General features: G+C 42.1%; 1 protein-coding gene across 4 annotated transcripts in view; it reads right to left on the bottom strand.

The window, feature by feature from the left end:
- Positions 1-474: 474 nt before the first annotated feature.
- DIP2B (disco interacting protein 2 homolog B) overlaps positions 475-22451 on the bottom strand; it is a 60687-nt gene continuing 38710 nt past the window's right edge. For 3 of the 4 annotated variants that reach the window (XM_052705250.1, XM_052705253.1, XM_052705252.1), the window contains 31 exons: positions 22059-22256; positions 21730-21821; positions 21143-21253; positions 20388-20511; positions 19772-19881; positions 18930-19032; positions 18348-18412; positions 17991-18084; positions 17361-17480; positions 16560-16674; positions 15845-15984; positions 15619-15755; positions 15225-15305; positions 14848-14975; positions 14396-14510; positions 13258-13459; positions 12523-12632; positions 12306-12386; positions 11618-11741; positions 10515-10636; positions 9860-9971; positions 9328-9437; positions 8581-8711; positions 7846-8014; positions 6721-6891; positions 6487-6548; positions 6308-6365; positions 5894-5968; positions 5249-5426; positions 4940-5063; positions 475-4420 (listed from right to left, as the gene is read on the bottom strand). In XM_052705250.1, the coding sequence (XP_052561210.1) occupies positions 4168-4420; positions 4940-5063; positions 5249-5426; positions 5894-5968; positions 6308-6365; positions 6487-6548; positions 6721-6891; positions 7846-8014; positions 8581-8711; positions 9328-9437; positions 9860-9971; positions 10515-10636; positions 11618-11741; positions 12306-12386; positions 12523-12632; positions 13258-13459; positions 14396-14510; positions 14848-14975; positions 15225-15305; positions 15619-15755; positions 15845-15984; positions 16560-16674; positions 17361-17480; positions 17991-18084; positions 18348-18412; positions 18930-19032; positions 19772-19881; positions 20388-20511; positions 21143-21253; positions 21730-21821; positions 22059-22256 (3815 nt within the window). In that variant the 3' untranslated portion in view covers positions 475-4167. The remainder of the gene's footprint in view (positions 4421-4939; positions 5064-5248; positions 5427-5893; positions 5969-6307; positions 6366-6486; positions 6549-6720; positions 6892-7845; positions 8015-8580; positions 8712-9327; positions 9438-9859; positions 9972-10514; positions 10637-11617; positions 11742-12305; positions 12387-12522; positions 12633-13257; positions 13460-14395; positions 14511-14847; positions 14976-15224; positions 15306-15618; positions 15756-15844; positions 15985-16559; positions 16675-17360; positions 17481-17990; positions 18085-18347; positions 18413-18929; positions 19033-19771; positions 19882-20387; positions 20512-21142; positions 21254-21729; positions 21822-22058; positions 22257-22451) is intronic. The other variant, XM_052705251.1, reaches the window with a different exon arrangement.

Genomic DNA, 22451 nt, shown 5'->3' with positions numbered 1-22451 from the left:
TAGTAAATAACGTGTTTGTGTATTCTTACCCAGAGCCACGTAACCACTAAGTGGCACGTACATCAATGGTAGCTGCTGTTAGATGATCATAATTACATCCTCACTGGGAATAAACCGTACCTTAAAAGACACGTAGATGTTAAGTACATCTTGATTTTAAAAGTTCCACTGTTTTTGACAGCAGAGATTCTAGTGTTCAATCCCAAGTGCCACCAGGGCACGTCTCATCAGCTCACTATGGAGCCTTACACAATTGCTTTGTTCTTCCAGTGAAGAGAAACCCCCAAATCCTGATGGGAATTGCCACGGGAGTGCAGGGAGCTCAGCTATTCACAGGCGCAGGCCTCAAGCAGTTCTGTGTCAAGTAACAAACAAAAATACAAGTTCTCCCTTTCACGGGCACTAAGTGCTGAACAATCTTGGTTCTTTACAAAATGCTTCAGGGAAACAGCAGATAAAGAACTAAACGAGCAATCAGGCATCAATATTTATTAACACAAGACAAAGGAAACACAATCAATGCGTTAATGGAACACTGTCCAGCCAGATGTTAAATTTAAAAATGTATATCTAATCTAATTTTAAATAAATAAAAACTTTTTACATAATTACATAATGCTGTAATCTGAATTTGACAATGGTAAATAGGTTGACAGAAATTAAAGAAAAATTGCATTTAGGGCTAGAGTTGATCATTTTTACAACCTTTTTAGGACAGTTAGTATGACACATCTTAATTACATTTATTTAAACCAGAAATGCAGTGCAAATGTTAACGAAACAGGACTCGAAATTACCTGTACCCAACACATTTTGCTTAGGGAGTATTCATAAACAGTAAGACATACAAAATATTTTAGTTCCAACTGGTAAAAATTCCTAGTTTAAGTTTCACTGCAGCTGGTAGCTTGGAATCTGACAGACGGCAAGAGGAAATTATTTGTCCTCTGCAACTGGATAAGCTGCAAAGCCAAACAAGCACGGGAAGTCTGCTGCTTGGGACTCAACACTTGATTCAGCAGTTATGGAACAGAACCCAACTCTGAACCTGAACACGTGACATCAGAACCTTCAGTGGCCCTGCAAGTTTAGTGAAGTTAAACATCTCAGTTCTCATGTGGAAAGACACCAAGCAAGCATTTGAAAGTGAAATGGTCACATCTCTTGACAGCCCTCCCAAGACAATCAAATAATCATTTATCAGTTTGGAAGAACAAACTGACCCTGACCTCAAAGAGGCTAGCAATGAAAAATACTTAGCACTTAGTGCTGTACAGTTAGTTACCTCACAGGGATGTTGTAAGGATTAGGTAATATCCTCATCTACAGATGAAGAAACTGAAGGAGTGAAATGACCTGTTGAAGGCCTTGTGGCAAGTCATTAGCAGAGCTGGAGTTAGAAATTGGGGTTTCCAGATTCACAGCTCCGTACTTCTTCCTCTCCAACACTCTGTTTTTCACTGCACCAAACACAGACAAAAGCATTCAATGAAATCAAACCCAGCCAGCTTTATGCATCACTTACTGGCAATCAAGAGCAGAACGTTATCTTGTTCTAAGGACAGGACTGTAAATTTAGTTCTCAGAGAAATGTAATATACCAGGAGAGAAAGATTAAGAGCACGCAGTAAGCTTGTGAGACAAAAGCCCAACATTTGAGAAACTACCAAATACTTCTCCATATAAAGACCAAAGGAAAAAAAAAGTCAGGTGTGCCATTCAAAAAAATTCCATTTCACAAAGTTAATTTGCCATGTACTGAGAATCTCTGACCAGATTAATGGATCCACTTTTTACTTCTGAAAAGAAAAAAGGGAAGTACAATAAAGTACTAGATCTGCACTTGAAATCCATATCTGTGAACAAACAAGGGGTTTGTTGAAACAACTTCCCCAAAGCTTTAATCTCAGTTAGAAAATGGCCCTTTGTTGCTTTTTTCCTGAAATACGCAACAACAAAGTGAAGCTGCACCGCAGTTTGCTTTGCTGTGCAAGAAAAATCAAAAAAAGTGGCTCACAGCAAAACAAGGAGATTCTCCACTTCACTGGCTGAAAAAGAACAACTTCAGTGCACTTCACACCAGAAGTAAGCAGCTGCAGTACCAACTGTATTAGTCACAGTTACACCTGTTGCTGTCCCTACACTGTGGCCAGTTTGTCAAAACTAAACATACAAACCTTCGTGTAAAGGTATTTCAGGATGCATGTTGTAAGGAACTGGGCACCAGCGGCAGAAAACCTGTCACATCCATGCAGCAGCACAACAGCACAGAACTTTCATCTGCAATGCTGTCTCATTACAGGGGCAGATAGGGAAAAACAAACTGATACACACTTATAAACTGAAGCGTTTGCAAACAACTCAACTCAAGACGCGCCGCAGAATCTTGCGGTTGCTATTTCAGCACTGAATACTTTCCAAAAATGTTCAGAACTTCCCATCTCCGTTGCAGTTACTCCTGCCCTCAGAGCTAACAGAATGCATCAGGAATTGTTCAAGAAGCAAACTGTGACTTGCTTACAGATCCGCCAGGTTCTGCGCTGATAACTGCCACAGGATCTTCAAAGCTCATCCTACAAACCTTTTAAAAACCACCTACAAATTTGGGACGAGGTAATGAGGAGCATTTTAATAACAAGTTTATTTACACTGTATACCGTATTTGACTCAAAAAACCCTGCTGCAATATCTGGTATCAACTCTGATTGCTTCCAAAATCATATTTCCTTAACACCCATAGGAATTTAGAATATTATTTAGGATTACTTGAATAAAGGTTGTTCTGAGTCAGAGCTTAAACGCCATCTCTCCCTTCAGCCCAGCGTGCAGTCGCTCCCTGCAGCAGGAAGAACTTGGACCAGCTGCTCTACAGCTTCTGCTTCTTTTTGTTGACCAGTGTGAAAGCTAACACAGCATTCTGAAGGTTGGGATATTAACGTTAACGATGCATTTACCAGAACTGCTGTTGCATTTTTGTGCCTCCTTCTGTAGTAGCAGAACTGCTCTCGGCCAAAACCCCAGAAATATCAAACTGCTTCCAGGGAATGTTTGGAAGGAATCTGGGTCATCATCTCCCAGCTTACAGCAGAGCTCATCTACTGTGATTCTTGCTATACCCCCAAGGGAACTGGATGGAATAATGACTGAACTGCACAAACAGTGAATTTAGCTGCGTGTTCATCCATAGGATTTTTTTCCTCCCTTAAACACGAGGTTTCAGAGTGGAGGCAGAGACTGTAACTCCAGTGCATCATTTCAGTCAAGCGTTTTGGACTTAGCACTGCGATTTCTACCAGGTTCAATGCAACTCTTTAAATATCTCAGCCTCGTTTAGGAAGATGTGCCTTTAAATCATGGGTTTCTATGTGCTACGACACGCTTCTGGCCAGCAATAAAAGACTACATACTGAAAGAAGAAAACTTGTGTGAGATCCTCATATCTCACATCAGCTGTCTAACCGAATGCAATTATGCTAAGGACCACAAAAGTTACTTGTCCTTAATTTCTACCTTCAGCTGTCATCATTACCCAAGTTAATTTTCTATCTAAGTGAATTATGTATAATAATATTTACATATTTAAAATATAGGCAAAATTCTTTTTTAAATTCAAGAAATATCTATCTGAATAAGTAACTCTTAGATTCCCTAAGTTATTGATTTGGTCATGGCACGATTTTAAATAAGTTGTGTGATCCCACAGAATGGATAGCTACAGTACAGATGCAAAGTACGTTATATAGTAGGGAACTGCAGAACTCCAATGACCCTCCTCTTAATAGTTTATTATCTTAACTAAATAAACCCTCCCCTTAGAGAATCCTAAAACAGTATTAGATAAAAATACAAATATGTACAACAGATGAAAAAAGTAACACTACTGTAAAGGCCTTAGGAATTTTGTAGCTCACATGCTTGTCAACTTTGCATTTGCTATAAAGCTAATATTTCAGTAAACCATTACGAATGTTTTCCATTGTCTACCACATTTCCTTTTTTCCACTGGTAGTTCATGTGATCTTAATATCACAGGATGAGATGAAGGGAATATGGCAGCAATCTCAAACTTTATATCAAGTATTAGTAATTTTCACCAGCTTCATTTCTACGGCCACCCTTTGTCGTTTGGTGGAGCCATCAAGTTTCTGACCATCGCTCCCCCACACACTACATGTTATAAGCAACATAGATGGGGTCTAACTGGTCAGCCAGAAAACTGTCACGGAGATGCATCCGTTGTTTCTCCCCCCTGGAATTGATAGGAATAACGCCGGGATCAACCACCACCACCACTCCCACAATGAGATAATGCTCTTCCAGGACCACGTTTGTAACCAGAGGAACTAAATCCAGGGCCTCCTGTTCACAGCCACACAGCTCCACGACGACCACGAGCAAGTTGGTCCACGTGAATACAGCACTGAAAGTTACAAAGAGCAAACAAACAGAAAACCGAGTTATTTTCACAACTACAAAAATGCAGAGTTCCCAATTTTTTTCCTTAGATAGCATTTACCACCTGATTTGCATTGCATTACCAAGTAGCACAACACCAACAAATACCCAGTGTCAGTGTGTCAAACATCAGTTCAGACACAAATCAATCTGACAAACGAATTAATTGCTGCCTTCACCGACTTCAATGTAATCACAGAACTGGAAATTGTAATTTCTATTTTGAATTAAGGCTTGTGAGACAAGATTCACAGTCAGTCAGCCCAGTATTATTTTTTTCTATGGATGGGAAAGGAGATGCATATCAAGATCACACCACTTGCTAATGGTAACACACACACACAAAAAAAAAGTATCTGAAAAAGTATTTGTCTATGTTTTGTGCTTATGTTTTTTTTCCTCCTTATTAAATCCTGCATCCTTACGCAAGCACTGCTATGTTCCATCTATACTAGGATGAATTCATTTTTCACTGCTGCTTTACCATTCAGCAATGCTCCTGTGCGTCCGAGATACAGACGTCTCGATATCAATTGGGTGGTAGCGCAGCCCCCTCAGTTCCAGAGTTTCATCCAGTGCTCCAACAACATACAGAGCATCATGGCGCTCTAGAGAGGAGAAATCAGAAATGAGATGCATGCACACAACGAAAACAGGAAGAGGCAGACAGTAAATGGGATTTGGATACTAGTCAAGTGTCTCCTTTACACAGATACGTTGATGAGAACTTATCCATTGCACTGTATGGGAGAAAACTCTTTATTTGAAAGATAAAGACTCGTTTCTGCCCTACCTCCACTGGCAGCTGTAAGTTCTGTCCGACGCACAAAACCAAGGTACCCAGTCCGAGCCCAAAGTGTCTGAGCTGCATCTCCAAAGCTCAGACGAGTGTTGAAATGATCAGCTTGCAGGGTTTCGTTGTCGTAGATGGTGTAGTAGCCACTGGCTGTGTGTGGGCTGTTCACCCAAATCTGCAGAAGTGGAAAAACAGATCCGCAAGTTACAACAAAAGGGCATCTTCTGAGTGTTTAAATAAAGCAAACGATAAACTAACAAGGAGGGTCTCGTTAGGAATGAACAAAGCTAAGGCCTTCCAGGTCCAAAAACGTTTCACGTTTAGCTCAAACCGCCAGGCACCCTAAAAATGGATCTTGCAGATATCCTCTGCTAATAACATTAAAGTGAGGATATGGAAACCTGTGGATTTTTATAATTTCAACACAGACTGAACATATTGTTGTGTTACTGAGATAAGCAGAGCAAAATATAAATTAGATTATTTGGAAGCCAGTCATACGAGCAGTAACGCTCCAGCAGTAATTCAACTTAAAGAGGCCCACAGGTATTGCTTACCATCAACTTAGATAATCAAAGAGAGAACACAGATCAAGAAGCAGACAGCAGGAAAAGCTACCCAAAAAGTCACATCCGTGCTTACCTCTCCAAGATGAGAATCTCCAAGAGGCCCTTTTGTCTCAGGATTAACAATAACCACTTTGACTCCAGGTAAAATCTAAAGATCATAAGAAGGAATATGCAAATCAGTTTGCAAATTATCTTCACACACAGCTAAAGCACCGAGGCTGTTCATTTGTTTCCACAAAGGCATGGTTTCACCCATGGAAATCACTAACATGGATAGAACATGCTAGGGCACGTACAACGAAGCACTGTCAGAACAAAAGTATTTCCTGTCTGAAGAGCCACACGGGTAAGGCACTCTACTCCATTACAAATCGAAGTAACCTTTCAGAGGAGCAGTGTAACCAACACTCCTCATGCTATGCCACGAGGCCACAGCTATCAGCTACACGTCAGCATCATGAGGGGAAGGGGAGAAAAATGAAATTACCTTTCCAGATTCTGAAAGCAGCAGACTTTGTGGAGCTCCCCTTTCCACTAGACGTACTCTGAAATTAAAGAAAACACAGTCAGGGAAAGAAGAGAGCTGAAATCTACTGAGAGGAGTGGTAGCTCAGTGCTATTACAACGTTTTATAGATGAGTTACTCGTAAAGCAAACTTACTGTACCTGTCATGTCTCAAGGATTTCAGGTCTACATACACTGTGGTGGGATCAGGCCCAGAGGTTCCCTAAAACAGTAAACATTAAAAAATATATATTTTAGGCAACTTGTGCCCATGTGGGGCTAAGCTCACAGCAGAGAATCACACTCAGATTAGGAAGTTTGCATTGTACTCTCAATTGGTAACATGGAAACCTGATGGCAGTGACAGCACAGGCCCTAGAAAGCATTCCTGTTACCTGCAAACAGATAGCAACGTTGACTCTTGATCCAAAGGTGGTGCTTACAGCACGAGATGACAGGCCAATGTCTTTGAAGAGTTTTGAGAATGAATGAGTGAGAGAAACCCGTGGTCGTTCCTCTGCAACAACCACACACGTCCGGACACAGGACAGATTAATTCCTCGTGCCTAGAAAAGAGCGTGCAAATGAGCGCACGGGACACTGCACCGAGATCTCATCCCCCTGAGAAAGTAACTTCTTGTGCTCAATGTCCTCTTTTCAGTTCCTATTTGTTACTGTAAAATATCTGACCAGAGCCTAAAAACATTGGTAGAACAAGATCATCAGCACAGCTCCTTTCCTCTGCTAGAGAATGTAGCGCCATGTGCTTCTGCAGAGCTTGTCAGCTAAGATTACACCTTTCATTCCCTATTTATATAGATGAAAACCAAACCAAGTGAGAATGTGGAGCCATTTATGGAGGTTGCACTGAGCCTTTAACCAAACCAAGACCAGAATCCATTAATCTGTTATTCCAAACCATATCATAAATGCACTGAACAGCATGAGCACTACAAACCCGAACGTTATTCTGTTAACTGGTGACACATCACAAGGCAGAGGGACTCTATGCCACCAACAGAACAAGACTGATCCTTAACCTTCTAGATGGAGTTCACAAATTATCTCAGTAAACCCCAAGCAGAAAACACCTCCAGTCTTTTATGCAGCTGTTTTTTCCTTCCTCTCATCCCCCAGGAGGAAACCCCTTTATTCAGCCAAGCACTTAACGTGTGTGCTTTACATCATGCACTGATCTGAGCCTTCACTGCAGACTGTTATATAAGCAATTCCTCCGCAGAGCATTTTGCTGCTGGCATCCTCTCTTCAGGGCTTGCCCAGCAGTCTCTGACACTCCTTGGCAATGTGCCACCTACACTGCAATGCATGCACCTTACTCGATTTCAATCCTTTTAATTTCCTGGGGCTCCAAACATTCTTTTGTTGCTTTTGCTTTCTGAGCAAGCTGTGGGCAGCAGGCTTGTGCATCATTATGTGTTGTCTTTAACAACCCTGTCACTTCACTTGCTACAGTAGTTGCATTAATTTATGTGGCGCAATTGTCAAGAAACATTTCTCACCTTTAATGTTTCAACTTGGTTTCCAAGTCCCTTTGTGCACAGTTCCATGACTGAGTAGGAACAGAAAGTGTCCCTTATTTTATGCTGGCTTACAGCAGATAACCAGAGAGAAAGATTGGATTCCAGCTCCATAGGAGGAATTAAAATTGACTGGTGTCCAGAATACACACTGTGAAAAACATCAAAAAGAAGAATATATTTTTGTGTAGCAGGTAGCAATCTTTAAATTAATATTTACTATATTTTCATTTTGTCTTACATTCCTGATAGACCACAAGCAAGCTGTGGGACTCTGATCTGAGGCAAACTGATGATAGCTCCAATGCCCACATTCTGTAGCAACCATGTATTATAAATACAACTTACTTTACAAGAACAACAATTTATGTGCACACAAGCGTGCACACATTGAAAGCAAAGGAAGAGAATCAGCTCAACCACACAATCTACAGAAAGAAAATTCCCTTGCTGCAACATATAATCAAGGAAGAGAAGCATTCTGAAGCCAGTAATATTTGGCAGCACAAATGTGCATAATCAACATGGGATAACAACTTGCTAACCTGCAGGAAAAGGGAACATATTATTGTCAGTTTAAGACAAATTCTCCTCTTACTACAAGTTAGTCATTTTATAATGCCAAAATATATGCCTCATTACAGACATGGACTGCTATTTCCCATTTAAAATCTACCAAGAGTTAACCTTTACCCTCTTCTCCCTCAAGGGCCCTACCTGCAAAGGCACCAGAGCACAAACCCTAGTCCACAGTAGGGGTCAAGACAAATCGCAATCTGCCGTGAGGAGTAGAGCTCACACTGAAGTTTGATGGCCCTGCAGAGACCACTCACTGCTGCGTGGGACATCTGCAACACCAAAGACAGAGAAACTGGATGAAATCCTGCTGAAATCTCACATCACAGTAAAGACAGGCAGGTAAGAACACCAACTGCCTTGACAGCATTTCTTCTTCCCTTATCTCCCACAGCAGATGCAGAGCATCGCAGAACCACACGAGCCAGAAACTGTGACAACAGCTACTGCTGAAAGGTTTGGGGCTTCTCAGACTCCAAACAGAGCTGATCATTAATGACACACTAAGGCTTTCATTTTTCAGTTTCATATCATCTTCTCTGTCAATTGCATTCCTATTTTGCTCTTAGTGTTGGGAGGAGAAGCAAAAGCACACAGCTGTGCTCTTCACACCCACTGCTCTCCTGTCAGCCTGCTCTCTGGTGGGAGGCAGCAGAGCTCCTGATGCCCACTGTAGAGACCTCGCTTTCTATATAGCAGAGCTGATTCTTCAGTCTGAAGTCACACTGCATTGCGTGCAGGGAATTCACAGCTTTACTCAGAGAAAAGTACGGCCTTTATTTAAGCTACAAAGCCAGTTTTGGTGGAGGTAAGCAGGAGAGCTGGTCTGGATTATCAGCCAAAGACAAGACACCAAAAAATTTGTCTTCTAGAAGCATTTTACTGTACCTTCACTCCTGTAAGCATGCCTGTTGTGGAAACACTAAAATCTAGATATGCTAACATTTCAGACGTAGGTGGTTTATAGATCTGAGAGAGCCGCTTCCTGGGCAAGTCATCTGTGCAAGAAAGAAACAAACATGTTTAATTTTTTATTACTAAATTAGTGTTTAAAAAAAGAACAGTTTTCAGAAAGACTGAGGTGGACCATAAACCTTTTGATTACATCATTACAACATGAGTGCCAGACCAGGAGGCCAGGTAAATCGACCACAGCTTGAAACGCTGTCATCAAGGAATGACTGTTATTTCAATGTGGCTTTCCATGAAAATTATGTTCCATCAATAGTCCAACAAATGGAGAAAAGAGATGAGCAAACAAAGAGTTGGCTCCTATCTTTCATCATTTTTCTGAACATTCTAACAAAACCTTAGGAGCCATCTGGTTAACATCTGGAATGGGGAACAGCCTCTCCCTTCGGAAGTCAATGGTAACCCCTGCACAGAACTTGAAGAAGTCTTCCAAGTCCACAGACCACACCTGTATCAATGATGGTCGGCCAGGTTTTCACATCTACAGCACCAGCTGCCTCTCTGGATTTCAGTAGTCTCATTAAGGTCTGGGTTGTGAGAATACACGCAGCTTTGCTGACCTAAAAAGATAAACAATTGCTAATCAAGACAAAAGCAACTCCTTCAGATGTAATTCACTGCAAGATTTCATATTCACAGAATATATTTTACCACCTGCAGCCACCTTCTCCCTGGTCGACTCGCATGAATTGCTGTGGCTTTTCCAACACTTCTTTCATTAAAACCCCAAACTCAGATTAAAAAGCAAACAACCAGGGCAGAACCTTTAGAGCAAGTAAATTACTTCAACAGCCCAAATCTAACTTCTTCTCTGTTTATCACGTGGAGATATTCTGTCTAGATTACTGACTTGGAAAATAATCAATAGCAGGATTTGCACTCTCCAGAAAGGAGATGGGTACGAAATTTTAGGTAGTACCATCACATTAGCATCCCTCAGAAACAACTGTTCCATAGGAGGGGTGGTTCTCTCTTGCATCTTATGAATTAGAACACTGTCCTTCACCACTGTCATGTAAATACCGTAGACAGCTGTGTTAACTATTCAAATGGGAGAGGCTGAAACAAGAGTGCTCCAGCCACACTGAGGCCCCATTACTCACTTCCACGATCATTCGCACAGTGGGCAGAGTAGCAGTGAGGCTCTGAGCATGAGGTGGTCTCACGGTCACAGGGATGCAGCCAGCATACAAACAGCCATAGAACGCGGTGATTAGCTCAATGCCTGCAAGGACACGACAGGCTGTAGTGTACAACACCCTGGTGACACCAGCCTTTCCCCTGAGGAGTTTTCTCTGAGCATCAGTTAAAATTTTCATTAGAAAAAGGTACACTCCCACAGCACAGGTGTCCAACATAAGCAGACCAAACTGTTAGGTCAGCATGGCAAGGAAGCTAAGGAAGCTTGGGACAGGGGGCTGGGAAAGCAGAGAACACTGACCACAGCAAACCATATCCACTGTTCGGGAAAAGAATATCCCAGTGTTGAATGACTCGAAAGTCAGTCAGTTCAAAACAGAGTCTCTGGCAGTGGAAATACACAGCACCTCTCATCAGCAGTGAGCATTGTACACACGCCAAGTGATAAAGGTGTGAGCAGACAGACCACACTTCCCACTGTTCCCAACCTACTGCTGTGGAAGAGGCAGCTAGCAGAGCTGAAGGCGACGGCACCAGTCAGTACCAGAACCCACCCTGCCCTTTCTCACAGCTTTCCCTGGATAAACAGCTGCTAATTGTCATTGTGACTTCAGGCAAACAAGATCTGAACAGACCAGGAGCCAGGAGGTCTCAGTTAGGGCACATAATGCATTTCTCCAGCACATGCAGTGCGGTCACACATTTCTAGTAATCTTACAGTGAGAGTCATCATACCATAAGTTCTTTGAGAACCACAAAAAAAAAGTTTTTATCCTAAGCATCAGGAGACAGTAAGATCCCTAGAGCTGAGGGCATCTCTCCAGGAGTGAGAAGGTACAAATCCACTCTTCCAAAACTAAAGAATCAATGCTGGAGTTGTGATACTGCAACTGCAAGACATGAGGACAGCCCTCTATGGAGTCAAAACTAGATAACGAAGTCATGCATCCCTGATATCTTGGTGTTTCAATGATCCCCCCTGGACTTCCAGATCTCAATGAAAATTCAAAGAAACACCACACTGCATTTTCATGATGGGATGCAGTTCTTTTTAAAGCTTGCTTACCAGGAGGATAAAGAAGCACCACATTGTCTCCTGCATTGAGATGTCCTTTGTCACAGAGCACTGATGCAATTCTCTCAGCTTTTTTGTGCAGCTGAAGGCAGGTGGCTGTACACACAGCAGTTCCCTTGAAAAGAGACAGAAGTGTTCCAACCACAGCCTCTGACACTGGTTTCCAGCAAGCACAGCACGTGTCAGTAAGACAGCTGCTGGAACCAAAACAGAAAAACCCAACAACCTTGCTCACTAGCATTAGTCTATAGCTACAAGTTATCAATACCTATCTGCTGCTGGTGCTCACTGAGCTGTTTATCCACTACAATTTGGAAAAGACAGAAATAGAGTTAGATCTGTTCTAGAAAATTCTACCTTCCAGGAGTCAGTTCAAGTCTTCTTGCACCAGAACCTTGCCAGAATATACTCAACAGGGATACATCATTAAATGATAAAGGAACCAGTGGGACCTACAAACACGCTCAGTTTTAAAATGAAGCATCAAACCACTGCGGGCATTAAGATGACAAGTGACCTGCAGGTTCAAAAGGTGCAACTTTAACTTAGAAACCCTAGGGCAACTTCTGACAAAGAGGCAAAATAGAGGACACTGCAGTGGGCAAAGATGTTAAACACAGTCTCTAACTTGGGCTGAATAACATGCTGGACCTTAAAAAAAAACCAAAAGTGACTGTACCTTGGCATTTAATAAGAGGAAGAGCGCGTGGTCAGGAGTTGTGTGAGCTCTCCACTGTAACACCTCTGTCAGGAACTGGTGCTAAAACAAAGAGGTAGTAACTAAATACTAGTTCCTCTACTTAAGCAATACTATGTTTGTCTCACTTTGCTGCCTTGTATTCAAATGTAGGATAAACTCTTCTTGCATACTCCAGTTGTAAAAAACACTGATTTACCTTTTTAACTAAATCATTGTCTTCTATTTGACCAAGATCTCTTCCAGAGGCTTGAGCAATACGCTTCCCAGCAACCAGGTTCCCCACCATCACAGAGGCAGGGCCAACACCTGTTGGTTAAGAGCCACATAGAATCAGAACGCACTCACGTGCTATGAATGGCGTCTTTCAGTATTACCTGCAGCAGAGTAATGTTACAAACAAGCAAAAGCTGACAGCCCTGGAGGCCTCGTAGCAACTTATAACAAAGTGACTTTTCCTTTGGTTATATATGAGGCAGACTAAGTTTCCTCTACCCCAAAAATCAGACTTAACACAAGGAGAAAAGCTGCTGCTTTGTAAAGGAGGATTGAGGTCTGCGCTGCAGTCAGGACTTGTAATACAAACGATAAGGAGCTGGCCTAGAACTGCAATCTGTTGAACGCAAAGACAGAAAGGTTTTCTGCTGCTCCCAGGCACAAGTGAGAAGAGGTAATGAAATCTTGATAATACAGTTCAGAAGGCAGGGCTCATCTCCCACTCATTGGCAGATAGTCTCAATGAGCTCAGAAGTAGGAATCAGAATTCCTGACTGCCACGTGCCAAGAAAGGCATCAAACAAAGTAGCCATGGGCAACAGCACAAGTCCCTGCTTTTAGCAAGCAGGACACTCAGTGTCACAGGCATCGTACAGCTTCCCGTATCTGAAGTAGTGAGCTTCAATTCCCATCATTAAACAAAAGGGACTCAGGTTACCTGGTTGTTTCTGCCTGGGTTTTGGCAAGTTCGTCACACACGTGTGCGGGCACATGAGGATGTTGCACGGGTGCAGAGAGCCCTCCAGAAAGTGCTGTTTAGTTTGAGAGATATGGATCCCTCCCAGGGGAGTTTTTGGCAATGTATTAGCTGGCACAAGAGCAAGGCAATATACACCCACTTGGTGAATGCTGTCAATTGCCTAAGGAAAGGAAAGAAGGTCACTTGAATTTTTGGTATTACTGGAGATGGTGTAGTTTTACAGGCTTCACTGCCATGCCACAAAACAAAACACTACATTTATAAGGTACTGAAGGAGCAGGGCAGTCACTGTCATTCAATTTCACCTGTGCAGCATTGGTTATTCTTACTCAGTGTTAAGAGTTAAGTGCCTGCTTGCATCCCTAATCCAATCCGTATACCAGAAGTTCATTTTTAAACTTTTCATGACTAAAATCTCAAAATATACCCAGTTGCTTGTGATCAAAATCACATGATTTTGATCCTAGGATTTTATCCATCTGTCTCTCCACTGTATCATCATTCTGTTCTTTTTTTGTCTGCCTCAGCACTCAGGCAACTAATACATTATTCAGGTTACCAGGTACTTCCCTGATTTCTCTGCCTAGTTTGCATACCTCACCACATTCCTGCATGCAGCTCTCACAGTAAGCATTTGCCATTTGTTCCACTTTCTCAGGACTATGCTTGTTCAGCTGTTTTAACTATTTTCTGTTTACTTCCCTTCTGTTGAAAATATGCCAGGGCAACTTTAAAACCTGGCTTTGAACACTAGCAAGATCTAATACAGTAGCAGAATTACTGCGTTTGAGCACTAGATCTGCTTTGCAGTGTTGAGAGGCAATTGTGTTTCTCTATACAGCCACTGTGTAGCACAATGCTGATAAATTCGTCAGAGCTTATTCTTTGTTGCAGCCACTTTCCCAGGACCTTCAGGACACAACAGAACAGCTTGTACACAGCAGATGTACCCAGCTTGCAACCTTGTAAAACTACCTTGCGCCAAGAGGCACAAGACCATGCTTTTTGCATGTAGGTCATGCTGATGGCCTCTGATCTGCCCACACACTGAAAAACTGCACAAACTCCCCTTGTCCACCTTTGTCACTGGGCTTACCTGCAGTACTCGACTCATCCACTGAAAACTGTCCTCCTCAGATGCATCTGGCCTCTGCTCTGCCACCACCACAATCCTCTCATCGTAGAAGACAGATACTGAGAATACAGCAATCCTAAGGACAACAGGAGAGCTACGTTGGCAGGAATTCTGAATATACTCCTCAGCAGCAGTGACCAAAAGAAGATAAAACTTTTTCTCAAAAAAAAAAAAAAAAAAAAAAAAAATCCTCACAAAGAAACCAAACCCATGGGGGCAAGTACAGAAAATAAAATATAAGACAGCAAAACAGTCACCAGGCCGATTAATGGCTGAGCCAAAAATATGTTTACTTCAACCGACTTACTGAAATAGACCAGTTACTGGAGAAAAGTGGGAGATTATACTGAAGATCCCATTTCATTATATTACGTGGGGAAGCTTAGGGGAGGGGTGAGTTTTAATTTACTGACCTTCCTCTGTAAACTGTTTTTATTGACTCTACTGCCAACCCAGTTGCGACAATGTCATCAGCATTGTGCCTCCGCCCACTGACTGTCAGCAATCCATCCATTTTTCCAACCACAAACACCAAACTGCCCTGAAAGATAAGAAAGGTACCAGTTGGTGACACACACATTTATATATAAAGCAAACACAAATTCCAGGATTTGCATATTCTGCAATTCTTACTGGTCTCAGTAGCTAGATCAACAGAATTCTCTCTCAATTATCTTGTCACACTCAACAAGAAACCACATACACACATTTCCAAACACAAATGCTCTTCTTTTAAACATTCTAGGCCACTAGCACACGCTCACACAAGCTCAGAAGCTACGTTACGTACAGGTCCAACAAAGCCCAGCAAGCCAGAACGGACAAATGGCACATCACCCACTGGAGAGCCAGCTGAGTTCAGAGGAATAACCTGCAACAGAAGGGAGGACGTTGGAGGCAAAGTGGATTTGCCTGAGGCTAGAAAAACACACTCCCATGATTCAGTATCAAGAGTTGTACTGTATGTGAGTGAAACAATAAGGAGGAAATCCCCGCTGCAATCATTTTAGCACCATGAGGCATCCTCATGAAGGAGAAGCACAGAAAATATTTAACCATAATGAGTTTTTCTGGGTTTCTCTTCAGAAGCTGACATTAACACGTAAGTTACAAAAACAAGAGAACGTCCAAGGTTTGTTCTTAAGAGGAAATCAGGGAAGAAATATACATTCTGCTGCACATACCTCAAACGTATTCTTTGTCAGCCCTGCCAGCCCGTAATACATCATTCCTCCTGCTCTGGAGCTGACACAGATTTCTCCAATCTCATCTGTTTTACACAGCTGAGGTGGTCCATCGGGTTTCACTATACACATCATTCCTAGGACCAATCAAACAGAGTGATTCTTTCCCCAACACGTTCCAGAGCATTCTCAGACATCCTCAGGAGAGACTCCCATGTATTCTTACCTCCTGGCATCACGTGCCCAACATCCTGAACAGTGAGTGCAGAGTTTTTGTCTTCAGTATTGACACGTATCACACCAAAACTCAACCCATTCATGGACAGTATGGCTCTTCCAGGCAGAGGTGCCCCAGGAACCCCGGGCCTTTGAAAGACACAGAAGTCAATACGCCAAATCACACATAAGATATCAAAGCACCTGAAGAATGCAAACTTCAGTGTCTGTTCTTTGCATAACAAATTTAAACTGTAAAATGGGAGCAAAGATGTCCTCTGGTGAGAACCAGGCATCAAACTCTAAGTAAGAACACTTATTCTTGGGCAAATGCGAATCATCACGTGAATCACAACTCTTCTTCCAGGTCTTTAATTTAACCTGTGTTAAATACCAGCTCATGGGTGATTACAGTGCTACTGATTTACAGAGGGCAGCAATGGACACAAAGAGACTATGAAAGTGGCTGTATAAACTCATATTGATTTTCAACTCAGAAAGCAGTGCAGAATTCTTAAAGGTCCTGTTGAGATATTGCCCATCTTAGAGAGAAAAAAAAACCACTCGCTGAACAATTTAGCTACTTGAATACCCTGAGTACACACAGTAAATGTCAGTGGAGCTTATTACATGCTGAAGTCAACTATGACCAACAGATGTGTGAACAAGCCTTAGCCAGCATCACTTAATCTAGCAGATAAACTGCAGTGCTGAGCAGCCATTACCTCCGTATTGCAATAGTCATCGCTTCCGGAGATGTGGCACATGGGCAAATTGCCTCTGGTTTAAGCCCGTGACTCTGAAACAAGCTCAGGAAGGCATCGCATGAGGAAACAGACCCTGGAAAAAAAGAAATATTCAACTATAATCTCATATATAGTTTTTTAAATTCTCCAAAACTGCCTAGAAATAAGTGCAGCTTATTAGCAGAGAATACGTACAGTATCACTACTAAAAACTGTAGGTGACATCTGGTAAGATATCAATGTCTACTGAACAGGACTTGTGATAAACCAGGTCTGTTTTTCTGCTCTGCAATGGGTTAGGAGGCTTGTTTTTAGTAAATAAAAAAACCCAACACATTAATAGTACAAAACAAGAATGCAAATACTCTCCAAACTTCCAATAGTATGCAGACATACACAGGCTCTGTCTCCATGCAGTGGCTGTAATCAAAAACTGGTCTAACAGTATTCCAGTCATCCCTTCCAATTAGTACAACCTAGACAAATACTTTTTTATGCCTCTTAGCTAGCCATACATGAAGTCTAAGAGAGGTGGAGCCAGGCTTCACCTTCTCAGTTCACAGGTGAATTGCTTTCACCTGTACTCTCTCATCTGTCCAGGTCTTCTCCCTAGGTGCTCAATCAGTGGTTCAGACCACGACTCAGCAGCTGCCATGCACCACTGCTCTGGTGGTGCCTCACACCCTAACGCATGTCTTCTGCAAAAGGAATTAGATGTGAGCACGTGGTAATAACTTGCTGAGAAATGTCTCTGGAGAACAGCAGTATGGGCATACTCACAGGGATTTGCACCGTCAGTTACAATCAGCATGCGTAGAGAACTCAAACTGACGTCTCTTTGGTCTCGATGGGCCATCATGGCCCAGTGCAAGTCTCGACACTTGACTAAAGCAACTTTCGCTGCAACCCAACACAAAAAAGAGGTATCAGAATAAATGAAAGTTTTCCATGAGTCATTTTCAATACACTCTAACACTACAGATGAGAAAACTCCAAGGCCATTGAGCCTGCAGTGATAGCAAACCCTAACACAGAACAGCATCTGCTGTTACATGCAGGCCGCTTCCAACCACCTGAGCTGCTGCAGCCCCTTCTCCAAGATGCCAGGACCATCAGCACCGCTTGAACACCCCACTAAGGATTTGGGATCAATGGATCTCTCTGTGCTCAACTATTTTCTTTGTCTCATAAGCACTGATTTCAAGCACACAGGTTGTGAGGTCCCTATGAAGTTCTTTGCAGTTTGCTGATTAAGACTTTATGCACGTTTTGAAACAAATTAGCAACTTAGTCTGTTTGATTTGTCACTGAAGAGCAAAAAGGCTCCAAAATATCTCAGATTTTAATGCTCTTCTCTCATTTATTCTGAAAGCTTCAAGCTTAAGTTGCAGAACATACAGTTACAGTTACCTTTGTGAGTATGAACTCTCTGCACCCATGACAGTGGGCAGGTTTTCATCACAGAATAGGGCACGCTGATAGTATGCAATTTGTTCATTACATTCTGAAAAGCAGAAAAAGGACTTTTAAGAAAATGCTCACCAAACGAATTACAAAGCAGAAGTCACCCTCAGCTCCCAAGCCCTCTCCATACTACAAAGCCACATAAATTTACTGATGATGTTTCTACGCTTTCTGCTAGATGCACAATTCTCTGGAGAGAGAAAGGTATGACTGACTTAACAGCCAGTGGTCCCTAAACCATCTCCTCAAACGTCAGTTACAAAGTTATGAATGCTCTAGAAAGTCTTTACAGGCTCAACTCACCGTGAGAATGCCGTGCCACAACCCTGCATCCTTCTTAAAATCCAAAACATTCACTATTGTTTCACCTGGAAAGAGAAAGTTGTAGTTTAGAAGTAAGATGTGCCTGGACAGCTGTTATTCATGCTCAAATCTGCATGCATTCAGATCTGTCATTTCACACTGTCAGATCTGCTCCAAGAGCAGCAAAGCAAGTGCAGAGCCTTGTTTGTCTGATTATACATTCTACTACTCAGAATTCCTTGTTATGCAAAGAAGGCAAACATCAATTTAACAGAAGAAACACATCCCAGAAAGTTGTAAGAAAACCACATTTCAGCATTTAATGGACACCAGTGGAACAGAAAGGGTCTTAACCTCCTTATGCATGAGCAGCAGCAGAAGAGAGTAGAGAATATCATATCTGACTCCCAGAAGCAGTGGAAATCAAAAGTGATGAAGTGATGGCTTTCAAAAGACCTACTCTGCATTTTAAAGTATTATGACATACAGCTCTAAAAATAACGTTGCAGTCAATGGATGTACAGATTTGCTTCCCTCTCTTCCCCCTCAGCACTTCTTTGATGTTTCTGTGACTTCACCTACCTTCAGAATAGTTGCAGGCCTGAGACAAAGCTTGGCAGTGAGACAGCATTGCAATCCGAGACACTGTGACACCCATAACACTGCCCTCTTTGCTGGTCTTGTACTACAGAAGGAAAAAAAGGTCATGGTGTGACTGGGCTCTACACACAAAGGAAATTAAAAGAGAGTCCATCTTAAATGAAATTTTGCTCCTCTAAAGCTCCACAAAAAAATAATCCTTTCCTGTAGGGAAGTACAAGCAATGTTCACCACAGAAAAAACAGTGATTTAGGTATCAAACGCTCAGATTAGATTCATATTAGGTCCAGAGATGAAGACAGCAATTTAACGTATTCACGTTCATTTCATTACTACTGCTTCTCAGAACATCTCCTTCTGTATCCATAAGAGAACTGAAAAATCAATTTGTTAATTTAGAATAGCCAAATTACTGTTACTACTTAAATCACTGCAATTCCTAGGAGATGCCTTACTGGGGCCTCCTACGAACAAAAATAAACTCTGCTGGTAAGAAGAGAAAATTCAAAATGCTGTTGGCTTAAGTAGTTCCAGAAATCTGTGCTATCGGTACAGGAAGTCCACTTCTCAGCCTGGCTGACTCAACTACCAGCTTTCTGGAAAAGGAAGAGTGTTTTCCAATGCATTTTGAGCAGTGCTCGAAGGCCACAAAAAATATTCACAACTAAAATACACTTCACTGCAGGTCGTATACAGTGAGATTTGTTTCAGTGACTAGAAACTGAGAAGTTTACGGTTGTGAGGTGAAATTATTCTGCCTCTGATGAGTAGAACATTAAATTCAGCTCACAGAAACTACTTTCTATTCCCCATTCACTCCTTACCTCAATATATGCTGGCTCAGTTCCTGCAGCTGAGATGTTGGGCTGCCAGTCCTTAGGAGATTTAGAGAGGTATTTTGAATCTGTCACAACCCATTTCAATCTAGGCCAACCTAGAGCCAAAATTAAAGTGGAGCATTAATAACAATTTACTTAGTGACAGATTTATATTGTGCAAGAATACACAAAAACACATCATTTATCCAAGTTTAGTTATGCAAACACAGTAACAATCCAATCCAAGCTGGTAGCCAGAAGGCATTTCTCATCAGGGAGTTCAGTGGGCAGCAAGGCACTTCCTCTACTCAGGAAAGATCCCTGCAGTATTCCTAAATATAGATTGTTCCATCATTAATAAAACTGCTTTTGAATCTGCCAAACGTCACTGAAGGGATACGAGGACAAACCACGGCTTGTACTCCCAGATCAACACAGTCGTTCTGTTAGATACATCAAATCAATCTACGCCATACACACAAGCCCACAACAGTAAGAGATGCTCTTGGGAAAATTGTTCACTTTAAGCCCTGAAAAATGCATTCAGACTTCTGACAACTAATTTCAAACAGTTCTGCTATAGCAAAAGTACAATCAGAAGGGACGACATAACCCATCTAACCTTTAAACTGAACAATTTCTCCATTTTGGGTTTTTGGAAGCCCTTTCAGACAGACTTCAGTGGTGAGGGCCAAAGCAATACCACAGCTTCCCAGAAGAAAACCAATCTGCTGACCACCAGCATCCTGAGGAAAGAGAGGAAGAAGGGGAGGAGTCATTCCTGTTCAAAGATGACATTAGTCAGCTTTTCCCTTACCAAATTCTAAAGACTGGTAATGCTCTGGAAATCTGCTGTTATTCTTGGTTTCCTCTTACTAAATTCTTTACTTTTAGACAGTTTTTAATATAAAGTAATATGGCAACATAGTGAAAGTTCTGGCAAGGGTAAAGAAAATGCTTTTGTTGAGTATTCACAAAATACTTCACATCTTCAACCTCCAGCAAAAATAAAAAAAACTGGCACATGTGAAGCAAGGCTCGAAATGAGACCCCATCGCATCAGTCAGAAGGCAGATACACAATATTACCTGCACCAAAGGTATCACTTGCAGTAATGGTCACCAGTGCTACTGTTGTCCAAACTACAGCACTGAGGCAAATGGACCATTTGCAGCTGCTCAGCACAGCTCTCTGGTCAATATATTTTTCCATGTTTTTGAAGTCCTACTGCATGTTCCTAACAGCCTCGCACGTTGTGTTAATAGAGAGCGGCTGAGGCAGCTGCTCTGTGCTGTGAAACGCTTTCAGAGGTTGGTGATCTGACTTGGTTTTCATCCCACATCTGCCTATTACTCCTCTAAGTTCCATCAACGTTACCTTTCTGGTAAGAGGTACCTCTATAGGCACTGGTATCACTTCTGCTAGGAGACAGCCGTAAAATGCCACCATAAACATGACTGGGTCATTGTTTGGATACACAAGGGCTACCTGCAATTCACAAAAATGTTTCGTTAGTTGAAATATGAGGAAAAAAAATACAAAGTTCAGATCTGTGGTAATTAAAAGTCAGAAGACTTTATTTTTTTTCATTTTAAGAGAGTAATTTTCACGGGGTTTCTTCAAGCAGTGCTCCACATATCTGTACATGCACTTACTCCAAGCAATCACATCAGCATTCCCATATTCCACACACATATGAAGAGGCACACAGTCAAAACAGAGTTCTAAAACTGTATTTCTCCCAGCTGCAATGCTCTCCCTTAGATGTACTGCAAGGTCCAGAGCCAAAAAGGAGGAGCCAGGAGGACTGAAAAGTCACAAAAGCATCTTTCCCCAACAGCCTGCTCCTGGGATAAGTGCCTTGCTATTAGGAGAACAAGATTTTGGTCTCTGTTGTAAGTTACAGGCCCCCAAAACTCTCTCTGTGCTTCACAGGGAAAACAAGACAGTCCCAAACTCATTACCCTATCTCCAGGTTTTAACACAGGTTCATTTTTGGTCCCCAGTTTGTTAAGCAGCGTGTAGGCCAGCTTGAGACTTCTGCTCCACAGTTTGCCTAGAACACAAAGGAGAGAGACTTGCACAACTCTAAATCAATCCAGCATACAAGAAAATACTTCAATTCCTGACTGCTTTAACCATCCACAGTCACCTCCTCTGTTTCACTTACGCTGCTTTGTCTACAAAGCTCCACAAAACAGGAAGATGTTTGCAATCAGACTAACACCAACAATCCTGTGCTCTATCTGCTTCTATGGAACAGCTCAGCAATGGAAGCCAGGGCTCAACTCACCGTATGTGAGGGTATAAACTGGTTTCCCTGTAACATCCAGTGCTGTCAGACAGGGGCATTTAGCCTGTGTGGTTCCCCAGCGCTGCAGTGCTGCTTCTAAGGCAGGGGGCCAGTTACAAACAACTCCCAGTGGTTCTCCTTTCACAGGCGTCATTTGGCGTCCTTCTGGCTTGGGCTGATTTGGATCAGGCTGTGGAACTGAAGGAAATTCAACAATGTTTCCAATACACCTTGCACTATTTGTTCTGGAGCAGTTAATTCCACAAGACACGTTGAGAACAAATGCCTTTTCCTTATAGCTTTCAGGTTTAACCACCCCGTGACACTTCTCTAGGAAGCCCTGCACACAGCAAAATACCTCTGCCTTCTCCTAAAATGCCATTAAGAAGTATT

Source organism: Tympanuchus pallidicinctus, unplaced genomic scaffold, assembly GCF_026119805.1.
Source record: "Tympanuchus pallidicinctus isolate F22 unplaced genomic scaffold, pur_lepc_1.0 scaffold53, whole genome shotgun sequence".
Classification (NCBI taxonomy): domain Eukaryota; kingdom Metazoa; phylum Chordata; class Aves; order Galliformes; family Phasianidae; genus Tympanuchus; species Tympanuchus pallidicinctus.
The sequence above is the reverse complement of the archived record's forward strand: the minus strand, read 5'-3'. Positions and strand labels throughout refer to the sequence as shown.